At 35.4% G+C, this 24,886-nt stretch overlaps 1 protein-coding gene across 1 annotated transcript; it reads right to left on the bottom strand.

Moving 5' to 3' along the window:
- Positions 1-14,555: 14,555 nt before the first annotated feature.
- On the bottom strand, positions 14,556-23,773 carry LOC138694151 (cylicin-2-like). The gene is made up of 2 exons (XM_069817742.1): positions 23,599-23,773; positions 14,556-16,999 (listed from the first exon to the last, which is right to left on the bottom strand). Exons 1-2 carry the CDS (start codon positions 23,735-23,737, stop codon positions 14,892-14,894), a joined length of 2,247 nt encoding a protein of 748 aa, XP_069673843.1. The 5' UTR covers positions 23,738-23,773; the 3' UTR covers positions 14,556-14,891.
- Positions 23,774-24,886: the final 1,113 nt, after the last annotated feature.

Raw genomic sequence — 24,886 nt, 5'->3', positions numbered from 1 at the left:
TTGTTGCAAGAAACTGATAAATCTATAGCAACACAATCTTCAGCATTTGAATTATCAGAAATAGCTTGTTGAACTGCATCTTACATACTTCCTTGACACAACTCTTGTAAGACATTGTACAATTTATGGTTTGCAGCAGTGAATCTTGATTGAGGGGTGGCATATTCATAATTCCACATAATAAATTTCCAGCTTCCCTTCCAGCACTAATACACCTAAGACCATAAGCCAGTCTGAGTTCTAAATTATTTAGTTGATTAGTTTAAACTTCGTATCAGCCATTTTCAGAATTAGTAAGGTTCTTGCTTCTTCCAGTTTCTTCGGTTGTTCGCTGGAGATGCGTTTGTGTTTGGTAGTGTGGAGTCAAATAGGGTGTGCATTCTGAAATTTAGTTATACAGTATATAGAGAATATGTTGTGGGTGTGCTTTTGTATTTCTGTATATATGTACTGTTCTAGTGTGTTTAATTTCTGGTTTTTCGGTTGGATCCAATTTGAACTTTTCTGATGTGACAAATTTTTCTGGTCTTTACATAGTGCTGCCATTTACTTCCTATGATGAATACAGCTTCGAAAGAGTATGAAAAATGTCACCACCAAATTTTACTTGTTTTTGAATGCTGTATCACCTAATTTATAATTCAAATGTGGCAGTGACAGGGATGACAGGTGCACCACATCCCTTTCAGGCCTCAGAATAGTACACTTGGATTAAAAAAAGGGTTGTTGGCATGACAGAGGAAATAGTTTGGCCGACCCCACGCTCCACCTCTTTTCTTAGCTTTGTTCACACTGGAGAGACACTTGGACAAGTAAAGTGGAAGTGATAGCATGCCCAATCATGCCACAAAGAAGCTTGCACTGGACTTAAGGTCACACTGGGTACAAGTAAGACTTCCATTTTCAGTCTAGTTGTCTCGAGCATTCCATATTAGGACGCGAAATTCACCATGTCGGCCTCGCATTCCTTCTGCCACCGGTAGGCTTTCATGGAGTGATCAGAGTGTCCAGCACTGTCCCAATAGTCCTGGCTACTTTATACAGGTAGGGGGTCGTCTACCAGATATGCACCCATTTGTTCCAATATTTGGAACATGAGTGACAACGTGAACTGGGGTGTCCATGTGAAAGCCTGCCGTCTGAAGGCATTGGCCCACTCTCGGTTAGTTGTCAGGAGGTTGGGATGGGTGGAGGGTTCAAAGCAACCTGGCTTAAGGTCCACTTGCTCTCCTTGGGTCGCCTATAATCAGTAGACGTACCCGGTTGAGAGGGGAGTCTAGTTGTTAAAATGGATTCCTCAGATGAACATTTTGTGTTAAAAAATGGAATGTTGAAGTTTTTAATGGTTGGGAAGAATGAGTGAACGAATATTTTGAGAACAGAGAGAAAAATGGAGAATATGGAAGCATTTTTCCTGATCATCTTAAGCAGCCAAAACTATTCGTTGGTTATTTTAGAATGATGCAAGAAACATTTTATTACATACTATACTTGGGAAAATTATACCAAAAATACCAAAGCACTCAAACTTACGAATTTGTGTATATCCAGATGGGAAGTTTATGGTTACTTCGAGGTAAGGTTTGTTTTTTAACTCTAATTTAATTTATATATGTAAATTGAAATCAGTTTTACATGGATTTGTAATTTGAAAAAAAAAGTCTAAGTCCGTTTTTCATAAGCTCTTGATCATCCACGTGTCTCCAGTAGTTCCCTCTGAGGTATAACATATCCCTGTGATGATGTACTTGTTGATGGCTGCGATTGTCCTAAGAGAGTAAGGGATGTCTGTAATAAATACTCTTCTTGAAGGAATAAATCTTCCATCTGTCCTCTAAACATCATCTTTCTGTGTGGTGAAATAGCTCTTAGAGGTGTAGGAAGACTCTTAAGAAAGTGGTAACCTAGTGTGTATATTATACCTTGGTTGTAGTCTTTCTTTGCTCATACTATGAAACCTTCTTTCTGCAGTATCGATCTTTTCAACTGCTTTGGACGCTGCTGTGCTGATGATTGGCACCCTCTTCTGTAAATTATACTGAACATTTTGCCCTGTAGCTTGCTGCTTTGTGTCATGTTTTGCAGATGTACTAGGTACATTAACAAAGTTTTCTTCAGTACCTTCACTGATGTGTAATCTTGTTCTCTTCATCCAGATTGATACTGTCGTCTGGCATTTCTTGAGAGTTTTCAGATTCATCTACTCTTTGACCAGAGCCTATGTTCCCAGTTGTAACACGAAGAGTGAACTGGTCTTGCAGGAATGACAGGTCATTAAAATGTGTTCATATCGATTTCCAAGTGTCTCCAGCAGCTTGTCCAATAGTTGTTATTTTTTTTTTTGCAAATTGTTTAGTATAGTTTTCACACAACTCTTCCATTTTTTCTCATCAGCTTCACCTGCACAGACTAAAAAAGCCATAGCACTGAAAGTCTAGACAAATTTTTCCATCAGCAATTCATTTACACACCTCCAGTTTGTCTGTACAAACACAGTCTGTGATGACAAACTAGTGTAAATATCTGTACTGTAAAGGGTACTTTAAACAAACAAGAAAATAATTCTATTGACGTTCTTGGGCAGGAGCCCATTTCTTCATGCATTTGCCAGTTGTCTGGTTTTAGAAGAAAATACATTCGGATAGAACAGAAGTTTCAGGGATACAAAAATACATTTTAGCCGTAATTCGTACATCTCATGAAAACATTTTTTGTGACATTTTTCAAAATACCAGTGGATATCTTGTTCTCTCCAAATACGGCATTTCTAAATACCGTTTCACCATTAATGTAACAGTGGTAGCTGGAGTCACTGTTGTCTTTGGTGTCGCTACTTTCGAATCAAAATGCACCCACAAGGAGTTACTCTTTTTCTGTAGGAGATGCAGGAACAGATGAAGGTAGATCTACAGGTTTTTCTTAGGTTGGGTTTGAAACATTGCTGTCAGCTCTTTAGTGATCCATTTTTGTGGATTTGCAGCATTTTCTTCTAGACCAAATGTCATTTTCTTTAATCTGGGATCCAAAAATATGGCTTTTGCCGTTCCCCCATGAACATGTTTATGACTGTATCCTATATTGAAGCACAAAAGTTACTATGCAGATATAATAATTTTAGCCTAAATTATTTCAGTGCCCAGCTAACCACCATATAATATCAGATTGAACTGACCTCATCTCAACATTGACTGTTTGGCAAGGTTAGCTGAATAGTATACTTCGTGTTGTATTGTATTGTATTTATTTACATTCCATGGTATTTGTACATCACTTCAAAGCTAGAATATGGAACATGTCAAAACAAATCTTAATAGTACTATAAAGTCTTAATTATAGTCACAGTCTTGTTGAAATATATACAGAAGAGTTTTACAATACAGTCTATTAGTACAACACAAAGGTCTGTGTTATACAATTTCTTTTCTGTCGAAAGTATCTGCTTATAAGAGTCTGTCAACATGACAAATGTACTTTACTTATTTCTCAATCGCATTCCAGTTGTGATAGACTTATATAATACTCCGATGAACATAATTATTGAAGAGGTAGTATTTGTTTTCTAATGACAACCTGTGTTTGATTTAATTACAAATGTTGATACCTTGTTAATTTTTCATTTCATTTCATTTATTATATTCCATAGATCTTACATTAGTAATGAAGCTTTAAGATGTGGAACAAGTAAAAATTTTACAAGATTACAATTACAATGTTTACAAATTTTTTACAATTTTTTGGCAAGATATAGTGAGGCCGAGGATTCGCCAACAAATTAGCTGGCATTTGCCTTATGGTTGGGGAAAACCTCGGAAAAAATCCAACCAGGTAATCAGACCAAACGGGGTGAAGTGAATTGAGGCCGAGGACTCACCATAGACCACCCGGCATTAGTCCCACGGCTGGGGAAAACCTCGGAAGAAATCAATCACACCAAACGGGGGATCCAACCCAAGCCCTAGAGCAGCTCCGGATCAGCTACTCTTGTCGCTAATGGTGTAATTACTGCGCCTTAAGCTTTGACAAACGTTCTTAAGGTGGAAAAAGTCACATTTTCACTCCTTGGTAACAATCTATCATCTCGTGAATAGAAGTTCTTTGCAACACTTGGAATATAATACTCTTCTCCATCATAGAATGGGCCAACTGTATCTAAAATTCGCCCAATTTGATGAGGATGTGATTCTCATACACTTCAAGAGTATCCTCACTCTTGTTAATAGGGTGGTCAAGCTTCCCCTGTACTGCCTGCAACTTTGACTCAAACATAGCAAGCGAAACTCTATAAAAAGCATAAATATTTCACAAAATTGAGTTTCTTTTCTGACTTGCTTGTAGGTAGATTGTAGCTACACTAAATCACAAACCTCTCGTTGTAACAATGGTAGTTATTGCTGTCAAAGTGCTATGGGCCTGGATCTTTCCTAACTGTCCCATTACTTCTGCCATATCCACTCTTAATCTTTCATCTAGTGCGCTGGTAACTTGACGACTTGTCTCAGCTCCATGACTCTCCCTAATTGATCTTGTCTTTTTCAATTGTAGGCCTTTCTTTGAGGAGTCTGTGGCTGTCTTGCTCGCTGATACCTCCAAGGATCAACTCCAGCATTCCAATTATTTAGGTTGTAACCATCTTGTGGTTGACTTAACAAAATCTCCCTCGTTGAAAGTTTCTTCCGGTCTTTGGGTACTTCTGCATGGTTCCGAAAAGTAGGACGGCAATCCAATCTAAAATTCGATTAAATCTATGAAGTTCTGATAGTAAGGTACAATTTAATTAAGAACCGAAAATATTATTATTATGAAAATGAAGGTTATTTCTTACTTTTCTGTATTATCTTCAAATAATTAAGGAATTTGTCTCAGAAGATCTTGGACTTTCCCATTGCTGATTATTAATATAAAACTCCAGCATTTCAAATACTGACTCTGCCTTTTTTCTTCAAGTGACAAAAAGGGGGAGGGTGAGGTTATCCTACTCATTGGGGTCGTTACAAGGGCTGACTCACATTACTGACTTTAATTATCTTAGTGTGATACCATTTTTAAAAGCTGTTCCACATACAAATTCGCGTTCATATTGATATTAAATTTCTATATCATTCCTGTCAGTTATTCTTTGAGCTTTTCAAATAGGAGGAGAGGTTAGTGCTGTGAGGGGAATGTTTGAGAACTTCATATTTCATATTCAGAATGGGTTCACATACTTATCTGCAGTATGGAAAGGTGCATTGACATGTGAAAGTTTAACATCAAATAATTGATTTATTATGAATATAAAACTTGAGAGGAAAGGGTGGAATAAGAGAACTCTCAATGGGTGGAATGCAGTGGCAATATGGAGATACCAGAGATAGAGGGAGGCTCATGTAGTCCCATAACGGTCAGCAGATTGATAGACCAACCCCATATGGCAGTATGTTGCATCTCCAGGTAACACCAGTACATGGTTGTGAGGGTTACACAGAAAGTTATAATCTATAGTCCAGCAACACACATTTCAAATGATGAAGGATCGGTGGAGCGGAGAAAAATTCTCTCATTTCTGCATGGAAATATCATATGTACTTCGGTACATCGCTATAATACATTTCAAAGTTCATAGAAACCAAATGCTCCTATTGGTCAGACTGGAGTGAGGATTAAATCATGTAGAACAATAACATCATGCGCGAATCGAGAACGGAAGCACTTTCTTTTTAATGTTGCCTGACTATAGCAGTCTGGCTCTAGCTGAAATCATCAAAGTTTCCTTCGCCACTTTGTGACATATCTTTTTGTAATATGAAGGACGAAATAACTGAAATGAAGTTGAGGAAAACAGAACATTGGCAGAAACATTCACCCTCTTTTTTGTCCACCACAAGTATTACTTAATTATTGCCGAATATGAAACCCATGTCAAAGAATAAGCAGTTTAGGCCACGTAAAGAGCACTTCATACTGAGTCCCCTTCATGCAAAATAACATTTTCATTGTACAATTCCACAAGTTCTTAGAGAATTTCTTTTTATAGCTCGCTTTGCATCCAAAAACCAAATTACTGCACATCTCTGTATAATTGATAGAATATAATTCACAGTAGTTTAGAACTGTGATAGATATAACTTCAGAGGCTTGCTTTTTCTTGTAATTTGGTTCATGGTTGTGTATAAATTTTCGTGGCAGTGCTAGTGTATCTTGCTTTGTAAATTCCACCATATTGCCATATCGATGGCTAAGAAGTGATACCTCGAATCTGTGAATTTGCAGGTGAATCAGAAAACTGTTTTAAAAGTTAATTTCTCTCAAAATAGACAAACTTTTTATCTATGTTTATGTTTAGCAAGATCTTCTGCTCGAGGACAAAATATTAGTAACTGTCCAATTTTGTGAACATAATAATAATAATAATAATAATAATAATAATAATAATAATAATGTATTTAAACTAAATGACCATTTTTGTAGGTATCACTTCTTAGCTATTGATATGATATGCTGTATGTAATTTGTTACATTTTTTCTGTAGTTTTGTATGGAAAAAACATTGTTAATTTATTCAGTAAGATTTGTCTTCAACTATTTCTGTTTTTGTTACAAAAGAAGACCATATCTTTCATATGTACTGTTCTGGAAATATGTTTCCAAATAAATTTTGTGTGTGTTTCTACAGGATTAGGCATGAATAACTGACCTGCCTCATCTCACTAAGATGCAAACAGAAGTATTTAGATGCTGATGGAGAACTTTTCGAGCATCTATTGTGAATGTTTGTTACATTCATTATTCATTTTCATTTTTCAAAGTTATCGCATTAATTAATTTAAGAGAAAGTTTAGATTGAGATGAGGCAGGCTGGTTATTCGTGTCTAACTCCGTATATAATGCAGCTGAATTCAAACCAGTTTTGTTAGCAATCTTGTAAGATTTTTTTTTTTTACTAATCTTGACTGTGGCCACGCCATTTATATGTGTGTGTGTCTCATTTGCATCAGTCATTTTGTGTAATTTTTTAATTATTTGTACTGGTCAGACTTATTATAAGCACAGATGTCTGCATTAATGGCCAATAAAATTGCTCAAATTTTATCCAATACCTCCTAATAAAATAACCATTTGTTTTCTTGAAACATTTTGCACAGAAAATTCTTTTCAAAATGTCCTCTTGTGTTTCAACAAGGAATTTTTATTCCAGTTCGTTTTAACTAAATTAACACTATCCAAAAGAGTGCTGCATATTTTTAAACTTATCACTAGGTACACTTTTCAACAATGGACGTTACTTCTGTGCTAATTTCATCTATGACTACCTATTTGTACTGATTCTCCAGAGTCATTACAATAACAAAATTCAATTCAAGCTTACATTGACTTGCACAAGGAAATTATGAATGATTAAAATTGTGTTTATATGATCACTCTGTATTTATTTATTATAACTATTTATTAAGAGGTTTTGGACAAAATTTTGTGTTACATGCGTGCTAAATGGATTTAATCCACTCATGGAAATGAGCATACTCCCATTAGTGGATAAAACTTCTACTCACTGGTATGTTAAATAACTTACTTGCATATTGTTGTGGGAAGAAAATAGTATGATAGTAATCATTTCAATTCTTTGATCATACACTTCAAAGTTGTGTGTACTGTTTTATGGTTTGTATCTGATATTTTTAATAAACTTATATAAAAAGGAAATGAAGTTTTACTTTTGGGAAATCTAACACAAACCTTGTATAGTATGAACTGACATAACATCTATTAGACACAGTCTATATTTTGTATTACTACACAATAAATAATGCCAATAATATATACCATTATTAACAAAGTAAGATGAACTTACAATTATTCATTTACTAATTGCCATGACAACAGAGCTGTAATATTATTTTACTTACAGTGCAAGGTCAACTGTAAGTAAATATTACTTACTTACAATGGCTTTTAGGGGACCCAGAGGTTCATTGCCACCCTCACATAAGCCTGCCATCAGTCCCTATCCTGTGCAAGATAAATCCAGTCCCTAGCATCATATCTCAACTCCCTCAAATCCATTTTAATATCCTCTCATCTATGTCTCTGCCTCCCCAAAGATCTTTTTCCCTCAGGTCTCCCAACTAACACTCTATGTGCATTTCTGGATTCGCCCATACGTGCTACATGCCCTGCCCATCTCAAACGTCTGAATTTAATGTTCCTAATTATGTCAGGTGAAGAATGCAATGCTTGCAGTTCTGTGCTGTGTTACTTTCTCCATTCCCCTGTAACTTCATCCCTCGTAGCCTAAATATTTTCCTAAGCACCTTATTCTCGAACATATTTCTGTGGTGTTCGGGTAAAGGGGTATAAGTCATTTTTTTGTCCAGGTGGAATTTTGTTCCCCAGATGAACACACAAGTTAAATTATACAAGTGGGTGTGCAAAAATCAAAGAATACTAGCAGTTGATGTGTTTTATTTGTGTAGAAAATTATTTGTAATAAGGGTTATCCTTCGAAGAGGTGGAAAAATTCAAATATCTTGGAGCAACAGTAACAAATGTAAATGACACTCGGGAGGAAATTAAACGCAGAATAAATATGGGAAATGCCTGTTATTATTCGGTTGAGAAGCTCTTATCATCCAGTCTGCTGTCCAAAAATCTGAAAGTTAGAATTTATAAAACAGTTATATTACCGGTTGTTCTATATGGCTGTGAAACTTGGACTCTCACTCTGAGAGAGGAACATAGGTTAAGGGTGTTTGAGAATAAGGTGCTTAGGAAAATATTTGGGGCTAAGCGGGATGAAGTTACAGGAGAATGGAGAAAGTTACACAACACAGAACTGCACGCATTGTATTCTTCACCTGACATAATTAGGAACTTGAAATCCAGACGTTTGAGATGGGCAGGGCATGTAGCACGTATGGGCGAATCCAGAAATGCATATAGAGTGTTAGTTGGGAGACCGGAGGGAAAAAGACCTTTAGGGAGGCCGAGACGTAGATGGGAGGATAATATTAAAATGGATTTGAGGGAGGTGGGGTATGATGATAGAGACTGGATTAATCTTGCACAGGATAGGGACCGCTGGCGGGCTTATGTGAGGGCGGCAATGAACCTTCGGGTTCCTTAAAAGCCATTTGTAAGTAAGTAAGTAAGTAAGTAAGGGTTCCAAGTTTAATTTTCATTTATCTCCGAACTCATTTTTATGACTTATCTCCCTTTACCCAAACACCACAGATTTAACATTTGTTCCTCTCTCCAAGTGAGAGTCCAAGTTTCACAACCATACAGAACAACCGGTAATATAACTGTTTTATAAATTCTAACTTTCAGTTTTTCTGAAAACATACTAGATGACAAAAACTTTTCAATTGAATAATAAAGGCATTTCCTGTATTTATTCACTGTTTAATTTCCTCCCGAGTGTCATTTATATTTTGGTACTATTGGTCCAAGATATTTAAATTTTTCCACCTCTTCAAAGGATAAATTTCCAATTTTTATATTACTATTTCGTACTATGTTCTGGTCATGAGAGACAATCATATAGTTTGTCTTTTCGGGATTTACTTCCAAACCTATCTCATTACTTCTACAAGTAAAATTTCCGCGCTTTCCCTAATAGCTTGTGGATTTTTTTCCTAACATATTCACGTCATCCACATAATTTTATTGCAGTAGCTGATGTAACCCATTCAATTCCAAACCCTCTCTGTTATAACTTATTTCGTATCATTGCTTGGATTTTTCGAGTAAAAGCAATGTACAAGCAATACATGCAACTTCTTTGACACCAATGTCATCCATTCTTAATACTTTTTACTCAAGTAACTACAATTTTATTATTATATCACTGTCAAACTTGACTTTTCAACACATTGTTTACTCAGAGCTTAAATTCCGAATCATTAGTAACCAAGTCATGTGCTACTTGAAAAGTCAAACAATCGGATACAGAAATGTGATTTTGATTTTTTTTTTCAAAAAGTGATTAATAACATCGAACTATAAGTGACTTTTCGATCTCATATGCTTAGGACACCTTGACCCTACGGACCTCGATTTCCCAAACTTCATTCTCAACCTGAAAAGTGTCATTTACAATTGAAAGGTAAGAGGAATACAATGGTAACCCTCATTTTTATATATTTGTATAAAGGTGAGTAAATACAATGAAAAACATGCAGAAATAATTCAGCATAATGGTTAACAGAAAAATGTCGAGTTTGTATTAGTTCCTATGCTATCAAATGGAGTGTTCAACATTTCTACCTAAGGTAAATGGAGGCCATCCAAGAGCCTGTACAATAGATACTACTACTATATTTGTACCTGAATATCTCCATTTCTGCTCACTGTGGATTACCGTTATGTTTCCTCATACTCTTTAATTCATGGCACATAATATATTATTTTGGACTATTGTTCTTTTTATCGAACATACCATTACTGTTGACATGCAGTGTATTCTTACTTTACCACAGTGATTCCTGGTTATTATGGAGACACAAGAAAAGACAGTACTGTTCAATGCGGTAAGTAAAATCACACAAAATACAAACTTTTTAAATCTAAATTCAGGGTACAGTACTGTTACAATATGTGCAGTTATTGTAGGTGATTGGAGCAGGGCTTTTTTTTTTTACAGAAAAGATCTAAGTCATTTCTCCGAAAAGTGATGATACTGCCATTTCTTTGGAATGGATACAATGTCGATGCTTTTGTGCAAAATCTTGTTGATGAATTTCGTTTTGATTTGTACTGAATTTTCCAGATAACACTCTGCTGCTACCCCAGAAGACTTCCAGCCACCATGCCATTCAAAATCGAAAATATCTGCTCCTGTATTTGCCAGTAAGATCATTGACATTCAAAACACATGTTCATTGTAAGAACTAGGATCCTCTAGATTGAAATATTTCCACTGATTAACGTATAACTTCTTTACTGTGTTAATATTATAAAAATTACCTGACTGGCTAGTTTCAACGTGGTATCCGTCATTGTCTGAAGCCTAGTGAGGTCCACACTATCTGCTGGTTTCCTGTTGTGGTGGAGTGTGTTCATGATTGTGTCAAAAAGAGTGTGTGTTTTGAAATTTAGTTCAGTGTTCAGGATGTGCTGTGGTGTGTTTTTGTGTGTAGGTGTCAGAATAGGCTGACCAGATTTTTTATGGTCTAGCAGGGGACATCGAAATTTCAAGAAAAATCAGAAATGCTTATCTAGTCACTCTCCGTTGAAATGTTGCAGAAAATACATGTAACAGTAGATACAATACTAGAACTTCACGCACTAAATTTGTAGAGTATCTTAACTTTTTTAATTAAAATCATAAACACACGTAACTCCTATACATAATTATAGCCACTAAGAATTCAGTTTCAGTACTGCTGCATGCATGAAAGTCTGTCACATAATATTGTACACACTGAACTCTAACACACGCATTTTACAAGTACTTGTCTGAAGAATGTATCTTTTTAAGGATCTGTTCATTCCCATATAGCTTCACACTAAGTTCTTCACATGAGAAATGAAAGTTTGTTTTTACTTGTAACAAAGCTTTAACTATTTCAATTTTTATTCAGTCCAGATTGAGTTCATTGTGTAGAAAAAAAAAGTCTTTCAAATAATGAATTACTGGCCTAAAGACACTTGATTAATAATACTATTTTGAGAAGATTTTCCAACGGAATGGAATTTTTTTTTGAAATGCTGAAAAATATCAGACCACTTTTCACCTGTTGGTTTGTCACAAAACTCCTAATTTTTTTAACTACTTAAAAATGGTTATTGCGGCAGTTCTAATACTTCTGCATAATGCAAATAAAGACAAAGATGCTATGTTCTTCTCAAAGTGTGCAGAATAACTCATACTGTGCTCACTGGTTCTTCTGTCTCATACTGAGAACTGTTCAGAAATGTGCATGAATCACATCAGTTTCATCACGACACTTAAATATTTACGTGTAAAATGTTATTGAAACAAAATCAAAACTTCTGGAACGAAATTAATTTCCTGGGACAAAAACAGGGACATTTGCTCCCTGGGGATAGCAACTCAAAACTGGGGACTGTCGCCGGAAATCGGGGACATCTGGTCAGCCTATGTCAGAAGTGTGATACAAACCCATGCCCACTGAACTGGATTTCAAAACACACACTCTTTTCGACACAATCATGAACACATCTCACCATAACAGGAAACCAGAAGATAGTGCTGTCTATATCCACTGGAACTCTAGTGTTAAAGGCTCTGTGACCAAGAAATTATTCTTTCCCAATGTACAAGACAGACTATGTTGCAGTCAGTTCTCAACCGACTTCTTTTACACCCAATTTATGACCGGCCATGGAAAATTCGGTTCCTACTTTGAAAGATTTAGGATCAAAAGTGCAGAAGAATCTCTGTGCATATGCAAAGAGAATCAGACTGTTGAACATTTGATTTTTCACTGTCCAGTGTTCGAAAGGAAAAGACACTTTTTAAGATATCATATCTCGGATTGCAATTTAAATTACTCCACACCCCTTTACCATTTTCTTAGAAAAAAATGTTGTTACAAACAATTCACAGAGTTTATACACCACATCCACGCAAGACTGTAGCTGTTAATTGTATATAAATTAATGATGTTATAAAATCCTAATGCACTATGTAAAACAAGGTGTCTATCTTTGGGACATAATAATAGTAATGACAACAATAACTATGTTTGTATTATAGATTTTACTATTGTTGAGTATTTGATGACAGGTATATAGTTTGTAACCATAAGTAATTTTGTTTTTATTTTTTCTTTACTATCGCAAACCAACTATATAATAGGTATTTTATTTGTAACTACGCCAATTATGTGCATTATCTCATTAATATTGCTTAAAATTATGTATAAGATCACAAATTAATGTAATAATCTTGCAATTTCTCTACACCTTCGATTATAATTTCTAATTTTATTTCATTTTGTTTTAACTGAAAGTAATTATTGCATAACGTATTTAGTATTGTTTACTGTCTCTTAATTAGTGTATTTATATTGTAACTATGATTCACACCTACTATTAATTCTTTAAAATTGTGTATTATCACTACATAATGTATTTCACATGTAACAAACTACAACCCTAATATACCAAAGGTAAAATAGGGTTTCAATATTTGGATAACAATAATAATATATCCACTTGAGCTGTACTGTGTACTTGTAAACCTCCTCCCCCATCCAACAATGTTGTCAAATGTCTAATATTATAAACTTTAATAATTAGTTAAATATTGCAACTAGAAAAAAAACTGTAAGGATATTTTTCTTCATTACGACATGAATAATTATCAGTTAAAATAATGGCACTTATATCCCTTACACCCTGTGTAGTACATAACTCCTTTAATATACAATCCAATAATAATTATATATAACAAATGCTATGGTCACCTCAAGAGACAGTAGAAAGTGTAGAAAATAAGACATAGCACTTGGAAAACACCAAAACACTCACATAACTTACCGTAGAGGCCTAACATGTGTCTCAACTTGTTGAATGCAAGTGAATCACAAATGCTCAGTAACAATACATAGTGTCATCTACCATCTAGCGGGTGTAGCAAGAACTATATGGGAGCTGTTTGGGGTTGGGGGATGTTCCCCTATCTTTACTACAAAAGGGGGAATTTTTTTATTACCACTGCATACTTTAAAAGTAGAAATTTTCCATTGCCACTATAAATATTTCATTTTTTATTTCAAAAAGTATTCATTTAATCCTAAAACCCATACGCTATTTTGTTAAGCACAGTGTGTAGAACATGCAGTAATAATTTCATGTTCCTAGCATCAAAATTGTAAGAGCCTTTACACTTTGAACCTGACGAAATGTGCTGAAAAAAGTGTGAGAAAACAGTTCGTGAAATTTACATGGAATTGAAGTTCAAGGATGCAGCCATTTATATATTGCATAATTTTTATGCTTTCGAGCACTGCAGAGCATTGAAACTTGTTGAACATATAAATGAGAGATTGCTGATTCATTTTTTACATGAAAACAAAAGTGCGATTTTTGATTGAAAATGATCAAAATTTCAACTGTCAACCCCCCCCCCCCCTTAAAGAACATTCTGAATTCATTTGTTACATTTATCTGTGCTTAATAACATAAAATATCAATAATATGCAATGACGTTACTTCTACAGTATCAGTACATCTCCTAGATCATATTTCATAGGTTGGAAACGAATCATCTTATTTTATGACGCTTTATCAACATCTTAGGTTATTCAGCGTCTGAATGAGATGAAGGTGATAATGCTGGTGAAATGAGTCCGGGGTCCAGCACTGATAGTTACCCAGCATTTGCTCATATTGGATTGAGGGAAAACTCCGAAAAAAACCTCAACCTGGTAACTTGCCCTGACCGGGAATCAAACCCAGGCCACCTGGTTTCTTGGCCAGATGCGCTAACCGTTACTCCACAGGTGTGGACGAAAACCAATGTGAATGCACTTACTTAACGCTTATTGTTAGATTGAACCGAATCAAATGATTAATCTTGATATATGTTCAGAACTGAAAAGATTGTATGTAATTTTATTCATATCTTAGTTTTAAAAATATGAAGATTTGTTACTGAGACATCCTCAGAGCATATTTGTAGTGTTACAACATCGTCCAATATTTCGGTCCTTTATACTGTAAAAAATACATAAGATTTAATATTTATGTAAATATAGAAGTAATGTATCCATTTTCACTAAAGGATCTTATGTTGGAGTGCGTGTTCATTAATTTTTCTTTATCTCGTATATTTTTTACATGTACCAATGTTACTTATTTTTCTATGTTACAAAATATTTAAACAGAATATCTTAGACTAGCCTCAAACTATAATGATTTACTAAACATTTCATAGGACATGGAATTTACATGGTACTGTAATTCTGCCTAACTTTCGGACTACCTTGATAGAGCCTGTACAATAGGTCTCCCTCGCGCAAGGATACATTAGCTAGCAACCTAGCATATGATCTAAAATGTGTCATAGATGGTCGACAGATCTGAAGTAGATATTCATTGCAGTTTTCTGGAGACTTTGTTTGTAAGCACTTTGATATACCCTTAGATGTTTCTTGTACAAAGTCTGTTGTTTTCAAATAATTTTGTACCTTTTTTCTTTCTCTGCTCTTGCTTCGATCGTCCATTCTTCCATAATCCTTCTCTGCCTTGTCTGTTTTTTGTATATTGTGTTCTGATACGAATTCACCAGATCTATCTCGTGTTCTCTTTTCCTTTTCTCTGCCCTTGCTTTGATCACCTCTTCTTCCATAATCCTTCTCTGCCTTGTCTGTTTTTTGTATACTGCGTTCTGATACGAATTCACCAGATCTATCTCGTGTTCTCTTTTCCTTTTCTCTGCCCTTGCTTTGATCACCTCTTCTTCCATAATCCTTCTCTGCCTTGTCTGTTTTTTGTATACTGCGTTCTGATACGAATTCACCAGATCTATCTCGTGTTCTCTTTTCCTTTTCTCTGCCCTTGCTTTGATCACCTCTTCTTCCATAATCCTTCTCTGCCTTGTCTGTTTTTTGTATACTGTGTTCTGATACGAATTCACCAGATCTATCTCGTGTTCTCTTTTCCTTTTCTCTGCCCTTGCTTTGATCACCTCTTCTTCCATAATCTTTCTCTACCTTGTCTGTTTTTTGTATACTGCGTTCTGATACGAATTCACTAGATCTATCTCGTGTTCTCTTTTCCTTTTCTTTGCCCTTGCTTTGATCACCTCTTCTTCCATAATCTTTCTCTACCTTGTCTGTTTTTTGTATGCTGTGTTCTGATACGAATTCACCAGATCTATCTCGTGTTCTCCTTTCCTTGTTCTTTTCAACTAACTGTTGATCTTTTATATCAGGTTTTTTCGTCATCATGACACCTTTCCATGTGCTTTCTTTTTTATCAGTTATTTTAAGTTTTTGTTTTTGTTCTGACGAGAATTTGTCACTCTTCACAGATTTTGGTCTTCTGACCTCCTCTTCCTCAGTGCCCTCAGAAGTTCTGTCATACAACTTCTTTTGCTTCCTTTCTTTCATAGCAATAATTTCTCTGTCATGTGACTCATCTCTTAAGTTTTTCTTCTTCTCTTGTTGTTTATCAGATTTCTTCATTTTTCCTGTTTTATCATCGTATTGCTTAATCTTTGCCTTTGATGTTAAACTGTTATCATCATTCTCAACTTTAGTTTTACTTTCCTTATAATGCTTTTTAATTTCCTTTCCACGATCACTCTGGGATTCAAGTTTTCTTTCTCGTTTCTCTTTAGGATGTCCTTGCTCTAAGAAGTCATCTGTTTCGTCTGTATCCTGATCAGATTTTGATAGGCTTTTTCCAGTATTTCCCTCTTTCTTCTTAAGCTTTTCGTCTGAATTTCCAGCACGATTTCTTCTTCTACTTTGTCTCTCAATCTCTTCATAGTTATCTTCTTCAATCATTCTTTCCATTTTTCCTGCACGTTTTCTTCCTATATCTTGTCTCCTCTGAACTTCTCCATGATCATCTTCATCTCTTTCAAGCTTTTGTTTTTGTTCTCCATGCTTCTCATCTTCGGTACTTCTGCTACTGCCTGTTTCTTTTGCATTGTCTTTTTCTTTCTCTTCTCTTTTATCTCTACTGTTTTTCTTTTTCTTAGTGACATACTGAATACTTCCATTACTATCAGTTTTCCTTTCTTCCTTCTCGTGTTTTCTTTTGTCCTTCCTCTTATTAGAGGCATACTGAATACTTCCACTACTGCCAGTTTTCCTTTCTCCTTTCTCGTGTTTTCCTTTGTCCTTCCTTTTATCACTGGCTTCATCTCTATGATCATTTTGAGTTGCATACCTTCCCTTCTCACTTTCTTTTTCATCCTTACCCTTCCTGTTTCTGTAATTGTATTCCTGTAGTTTTCTTTCATCACTCCTGACGTAATATGTTTGACTGTCTATGCTTCCATTGCTATGTGGTTTTCTCGTGTACTCTGTACCCTCAGACCAATCTGTGGGACACACAACAGTTGAGGCATATGTAAGAAATTAAAGGAAATAATACTCAAGATTACAACAGTCATTGCAGGCTAACTGTATAGCTGAATGATATCTAATCTAAATCGAAGTGAGAAATATCTTTCGTTAAAGTGTTGGTAATTATGGTTTCATTATTGAGGTGAACATTAGTGTCTTGCAATGTTTGAACATCAGAGAGGCAACCAAGACATTAAAAACTTAGTCTTATTTGATATGAAAAACTAATCACAAGATGTGTACTAAAATTCTTAAGGGCTTAAAACATGAGTGAAGGACAGCAAATATTTTATAACAAGGTCAAACAAACACGAGAGGCCTTGTTCTGTAGAGCGAACTTCGACGAATATCGAACTTTACCGTACTCGACAAACTTGAATCGAGCATAGCACCTGTAATGCGCGACACTAGTGTACAGTAGTGGCAAAAAAAAAAAAAAAAAATTGGACTGACCCTTGTAGCTGATTTCAGAGTCACAGATTCAAATGTTGTTGTTGTTTTGTAATGCCAGGCGTTTGACAATAAAGTCATTTGACCTCTTGCACTCCATTATTTTTCAAAGATATTATCATGACTAGCCACTGAAGCACAGATTTTGAGGTGTTCCGAATCCATTTCTTGGTTTGAGTTGCACAATAGGCAGTTAGGGGACTGATATATTCCAATTCTATGCAGGTGTTTGGCCAAACAATCATGGCCTGTTCCAATCTAAATGCAGCTACAGACGATTTCCGTGGCAAATCGGGAATTAACTGTGGATTTTGATGCAGAGAGTTCCATTTTTTCCCTTGGGATTGAGTTATCAAATTTTGTTTGTTGAAGTCTAAGTATATAGATTTAATAAACCTCTTCACAGAGTAACAGATTCAATTGTAGCTAGTCACAAAACACATCCATCTTGTATAATTAATTGTAACAATAAAATTTATTGCATTTATTCGATTCTTACCGTCTTTTGTTTCCTTCAGTGCCTCAAACTTACAGACGAAAAAAACTTTGAGAGTTTTAATTTCGTCTGGCATCAATAATACATTTCTACCTCTATTCGGCAAAGACAACTCCGTATTTTTACATTAAATAATAGTACATACCTCTGGCTTCACTAACCATATTGAAATTACCACAGTTTGACACAATACACAGCACAGGATTCTTTTGTATCAGCTACAAGGGTCAGTCCAAGTTTTTTGCCACTACTGTACATACTGTCACTTCAGTGTGTGTCTTGTGATATAGCACAGTAACTACTAAAACAGAGATTTCCAAACGTTTTTAGTTCAAGATACCCAGGTGTGGCGTGCACCGAACACATGTTGTTTACACTTTTAGTAAATGTTACTTCTTTAGTAAGTTACTCTTTTAGTAACTGTGCTAGTGTCCCAAATGCGTGTCTCACGGTTTTAGTGAGAGTCTGAGAACTTTTTTTTTTCCATAGACACAAACATGTGTTCTACAATATTTTTTGAAAGGATATGAGTTCACCGAAATAATGAAGAAGTAAGCTATAAAAGCTAAGTTGAATTGAGAAATAAACCAGACTGGTGAGGTAAAAATTGAAACAAGAATTCCTTCTAAATTGCACTACAGTAAAATCTCTCTAACCGACAATACCAAAACAACAGCAAGCCAGATTGTCACATTCTGGGCCATCAGTTTTGCCACATTAGGAAGTTAACACGAACTTTCATTTTCAGTGAATATTCCAACTTAAAATGAATCTATTATTTGTGTTGTGTAATGTGTTTTAATAAAAAAATCCACACAGTTTTTATGTTTAGTTATGTTTGCCACATTAGAAAATTCGCACGAACTTTCATTTTCAATGAATATTCGAACCTAGAATTAGTGCATTAACTTGTGTTGTGTGATGTGAGAATCCACACAGTTTTTGTTTATTCAGTTATGAGCAAGCGATAGAGAAATAAGCGTCATATGGCTGCAGTTTCAACATTTGGCACCATGAAATACGAACCGATATTTATTCAATTATCTGGCAAAATCTCGTATCCGGAACTGGCCTGGTCCCTTTGGTGCCAGTTAAGAGGGATTCTACTGTATTTTCAAAATGAAAACAAATGTGTATACTTGACTAATTTCTAGTGAGTACCACTGTGTTATGCCTTCGTTAATTCTCAGGTAATCAGAGTTGAAATCAAGGGGTGAAGAGAAGAAACAGAGAAAGTAGGTAAGAAAATACCACACGCAACTAAAGACTGGAAGAATTACGTATATTACCATTACCATGCATCCAACAAAGGTGCTGGACATTGGGAAGTCGAGCTAAATGCTCCCAGATGGACTTCGTAGCTGAAGTCAGCCCTGGCTGCATTTTACAGAATGATTAATTTCTAATGTATAATTATTAAAAATTTGTTTTTGCATGCTACTTATTATTAAGTTTGTATTGTAATATATAGTCATGATCATGTCCTTCACGTGTTAGACCCCAGTGGTTCCGTTACAGCCTCATGCAAGCGTTTTTGTGGTCTTCCCAAATTTCTCCTTCCTCTTGGTACATAGGCAAGAATTTGTCCAGGCCATCTAGTACGATCCAGCCTTTCAACATGTTTCTTCCGTTGAAGTCTATATTGTTGAACAAAATGAACTATAGAATCTATTTTTAATTCTTTCAGTATGTCTTCATTTTTACGGTGTTCAAGCAATGAGCATCCCATTGTCTGTCCCATAAATCTCATTTCAGCTACTGTTAGCCTTTTCTCATCAGCTTTTCTGATTGTCCATGCCTCACTGCCATAAGTCAGAACTGGTCAAGCTAGTGTTTTATAGACTTATAGCCTTGTGTGTTTTTTTAATTTGGAAGGGTTTGAAGACTATGTTAATTACTCCAGAGATTTTTTATAAATTTAGATATTTTGTTTGCAATAACTTCATGAGTAATATAAGATAAATTATAGCCTAAATAGTTGAATGAATTGACACGTTCAGTGAGTTTATTATTATCATGATTTTACTTGGAATTGGATCTTGTCCTAAAAATGCCACGATTTTTGTTTTCTCTGTTGAGATTTCCATTTTAAAATTTGAAGCTCCTGTAATTAATCACGTAAAACATTATCAGAACAACTGGATAAATCATCTGCATCGCATGCATAGAGATAGAATCCCAAAAGTCATGCCCCATTATCGTCCAAATGGGAAGAGATCTCTTGGTCGTCCAAAGAAGTGCTGATTGAAAATTCACCTGTGAGATCGTAACAGGCCATTTGGCCTAATACTTGAAGGGAAGAAGAAGAAGAAATGTGAAATGATTATTTGTAGATCATCTGTTTTAGCGTTGAGAACCTGATCATCAGCAAACAGTAATGTATCAAGAAACATGTTTAGATTAATTTGAATTCCGGCATGAGGACTTTGCCTCCAAATGTAGAAAATATGGTTCATATATATGATAAATATGAGAGGAGAAAGACTGCACCCCTGTCTAACACCTTGGTTTGTTGAAGTTCAGCTGGTAGTTCCGCATTCAGTTCTTAAGGCAATTTCATTTTATTGATATAAATTATAAATGGAAAAAATGATTTGATTTGGTACATATCATGGCATAAAATCTCTAAAAGCTTTTTTCTGTTAACTTTCTCGAATGCTTTTATGAAAATAAATGCTACATGTGTTTCGATATTAAACTCTCTATGCTTTTCTATTAAAATTTTCATAATAAAATAGCTATGATGTAATATATAGCATCTTGTGTAATCCTTCCTTGATTCTGTGTTTCACTCCCAATGTATAATTAAATGAATTCTAGTCTTGCACGTTACTTAGAATTAAGTTTGTACCGGTATTGTTATATTGCCGATATGATTTTTTTTTTTGTGTGTACTGACGATGCCATAAATGCTTGTAATTTTTACGACTAATAAAGATCTAATCTAATCAGTAAATCATCTGAAACATAAAATTAGTCTGGATATGATAAAATACCAAGGAAAGTTCTAAAAGCGTGTTCTGAAATAATTTCTACTCCTTAAGCTGTTTATGTAATTTGTCAGTGCAATGTGATATTTTCTCCAAAAGACTCCATAGTTAAACCAATTTAGAAAAAGGGAGATAAATCTACTATTGGCAACTATTATTGACCCGACAATTAAATGGGACGTTAATGATGATCAGATATCTCAGTTCCACAAGGAGAAATGTAACATCTATGAGCTGATTGTACTTTATTACTTACTTACTTACTTTATTACTTACTGGCTTTTAAGGAACCCGGAGGTTCATTGCCGCCCTCACATAAGCCCCCCATTGGTCCCTATCCTGAGCAAAATTAATCCATTCTCTATCATCATATCCCACCTCCCTCAAATCCAGTTTAATATTATCTTCCCATCTACGTCTCGGCCTCCCTAAAGGTCTTTTTCCCTCCGGCCTTCCAACTAATACTCTATATGCTATATATATACTATTTGACGTCAGTTGAATTTGTTGGACTTATGATCAGAGCATGGGGCACTAACCCCATTTCTTTGTTTTTTATAGGCACTTCAAAGTGCACAACACCTTCCTTAGGAAAATGGCCCTTTGTGTAATGGAAAGATCATTGCCAATCTTAAACAATCATCTGTAGGCACTTACATGTTGTGTAACTCGATATTGTATCTTTTTGGCTTATTTGAAAGTTTGTACCTTCTTTGAGACTTTTTAGTAAGATGAGTCCTCTGATTAGGTTACTGGCCTGAAATGAGCAAGTCCAGTGGTGGGGCTGCCACATTTGGCCTCTGGACAGGCACAGAATACCTCGTCAGATTCTAAATAACCAACCAGCGGGCAAGAGATTCTTGGGCCGATCCTTCAAACATTGGATAGAGACCATAATGGACCCCTAGGTCCAAAACATGCAACGATGATAATGATAATAAAAATTTGTGTCTGAATATTTCTTAAATAGCTTTGAATTGTATGCATCAAATCTGTATATTTTCTGTTCTTTTTATTTTTTGCTATACTTTGTGAATAGCAACCCCTGATTGGGAGAAGCACAATTTTTCAATAAATTCCTCATGTAGCATATACTCCTTAGTAATGCTTAGTATCTTTCAAATCGAGAACGAAGTGACAATGAACTCGCAATCTATCCAAACGATACCTATATATGTTGGTTGTATTTCTCACATAAAATGAAGAGAAATGAAATAAGAGCACTGTATAATAAACAAAGCCCTATGATTCGGAGGAATATGTTATTAGATTATTACTCACGTAATAAAAACGGTAAAACTTGTTAAAAAGAACTAAAGACATTTAATTATGTACGTCGTTAATTAAATATTAAAACTTATAAAGGTATTTACTGATGTCCTAGTTTGCTTGCCACATCGGAAGATGATTTACAATGTTCAATATACAACTTAAAATTAATAGCAGGAAGATATTCCATGGAAATTCATTCTGAGAAAAATATAATAATGACCTTTCGTGGCAAAGCACCAATACCTAACAAAATCTGTTTGGATAACAACATTTGGAAAGTGTAAATTCTTTTTTAAGAACCTTGGACTCAATTGATCATTCCTGAAAGAATTGAACATATATGAGAAAAAAATCCATCATAAAGCAGGTTTTCGAACCATCTTCAGTGTAAACACACACCTTTGCATCTTTACAAAACTTTGGCAAGATCTGTTCTTTGCTATTGGAGCTGAACATGGACCCTATAACAGTATGATGAAAGCAGAATAACATCTAGTGAGATGAGGTTCTTGAGACGAACAGCAGGGCTCTTTTCGCGAAAGTACAAATTACAGGAGAAAAAAGTTACAAATTTTTGTGTTTCACAAAATATACTCTTGTAAATTGTGGGTGGAGTAGAAAATAACAGGTTCCAGGCCATGATCCTACAAATTCAAGTATCATTTCTTTACAATTTTACGAATTGTATGTTACAAATTTACAAATTTTACCCTATTCCTGATGTAGGTATAAACAGATGGGATGGAGGTTATATTATTTTATATCCTAAAATTGGCTGAGGTGTTTTTTGTAGAAACATGTATTCTTCTTCTGGTGATTAAGAAATTGAGGTTTATCAACATAATCTAGAGTACAAATCTAGCTTTCAGGTAAAGCTCCCTGTGAAGCAGACTTGAATAATTTCAAGGGGAAAATTGTTCCGTGGCCAGGTATCGATCCCAGGACCTTTGGCTAAATGCACCAATGCTCTCACCAACTGAGCTACCCAGAAACTTCATCCGACACTGTTGAAAAATTGAGCCGGTGTCGAGTGAAGTTCCTGGGTAGCTCAGTTGGTGAGACGGTGTCGGGTGAAGTTCCTGGGTAGCTCAGTTGGTGAGATGGTGTCGGGTGAAGTTCCTGGGTAGCTCAGTTGGTAAGAGCATTGGTGCGTTCAGCCAAAGGCTCTGGGATCAATAACCAGTCCTGGAACAATTTTTCCCTTGAAATCATTCATAATCTGGAGCGTTCCAGTTTTTTGGTGTTGAAATCTAGGAGCCCTACTCATGTGGAATAACTGTATAATTACATATCACTCATGTAGAATTACTCTAACAGTTGAAATATTTACTAAAGTGAAACAGAGAAATAAACAACTTTTACAAACCTAAAGTGCTGGCATCTGTCTTGGTCCAATCTTTGCTATATATCTCAGACTCTTCTTCTTCTTCTTCTTCCTCCTCCTCTTCTTTCCCCTTCTCTTCGTCTGTGGTCTCCAGGCTTTCATATTCGTCCAAATTTTTCATTTTCAACCAGATATTTTCCCACGATTTATCCTCCTTGCCATAGAATACTACCACACAAAAAAATTGTAATTCACTTTATATGAAGAAGATTGGAATGAAGTAATTTATACAAAGATATTTCATTACATAATTCGCAAAACATAATTATACAAGTGAGGCAGTGTGAAGATAAAGGGGCAAACCCAATCGAAATTTTTAGTTACTTATTTTTGTGAATTATGAGCTATGGAGAACAATAATGTCAAACAACTTTACTGATTCACACTTCTTTCCTTGCGATAATTAGAATTGAAGAAAACTAAGCAAAGATTTTGAACAATGTGGCTGCGAGTATGAAAGGCATATTCAACAGTTTTCCTATCCATTTAAGTAAGCATCTATACTGTTTCGAGCTGCATTGAAAAATGTCGCCTCTCACAGGATTCTGTTATGAACTTTACTGCCCTTCATAAACAAATTACCAAAGCTCACCTGATGGGAGCAAAATTTAAAGATGGAATAATCTTCCAATTCATACGGGATTGCAAACAATGATTCCATTCTATATAAACAAAGAATATAATTTCGAAGTAAAAACATCAGTTAAATTTCTATGACTCTGCCAACGCTGGGATAGTTTTTCAATTTTGCATCTGAAGAAATCTGCTGGTTTGGAGTTAAACAAGTCATCATACGAAATTTGTAAAGCATCTTCGTTATCAAAAGAATTCCCTTGAAGATTGTTGGATAGAGAATGGAGAAGAAGAAAATCTGAGGATGCAAGATCAGGAGAATATGGGGGATGTGGAATCACTTCACAACCAAGCTTCTGGAAGCTTCTTTCATCATGTAAGCAGAATGCTGGCATGCACTGTCATGTTGCAGCAGCATTTGATGAGGTCTTTCCAGTCGTTTTTCTTCAATTGCGACCACAAGGCATCTGAGTTGTTGACAGTAAATGGCAGCAGTTATGGTTACATTCCTGGGAAACAATTCGTAGTACACGAAATCTTTATCCCACAAGATGCATAAAATCATCTTCTGTGGATTGACACTAACTTTTGTATGGGGTGTTGTGTGTTAAAATAATAGAAGCCGGCTGCTGGCCTTACGCCCACATGCCGAAGCAGAGGTGGACGATCATCCAACCAGAATGGAGGTATCATGTGG

This window comes from Periplaneta americana, chromosome 2, assembly GCF_040183065.1.
Source record: "Periplaneta americana isolate PAMFEO1 chromosome 2, P.americana_PAMFEO1_priV1, whole genome shotgun sequence".
Lineage (NCBI taxonomy): Eukaryota > Metazoa > Arthropoda > Insecta > Blattodea > Blattidae > Periplaneta > Periplaneta americana.
The sequence above is the reverse complement of the archived record's forward strand: the minus strand, read 5'-3'. Positions and strand labels throughout refer to the sequence as shown.

Excerpts from the sequence above, each read along its gene's own strand:
- LOC138694151 (XM_069817742.1), bottom strand. The coding sequence starts at position 23,737 with ATGAAAAATTTGGACGAATATGAAAGCCTGGAGACCACAGACGAAGAG. Across the intron at positions 17,000-23,598 it reads GACAGATGCCAGCACTTTAG|ATTGGTCTGAGGGTACAGAG; the intron begins GTTTGTAAAAGT and ends TGTGTCCCACAG.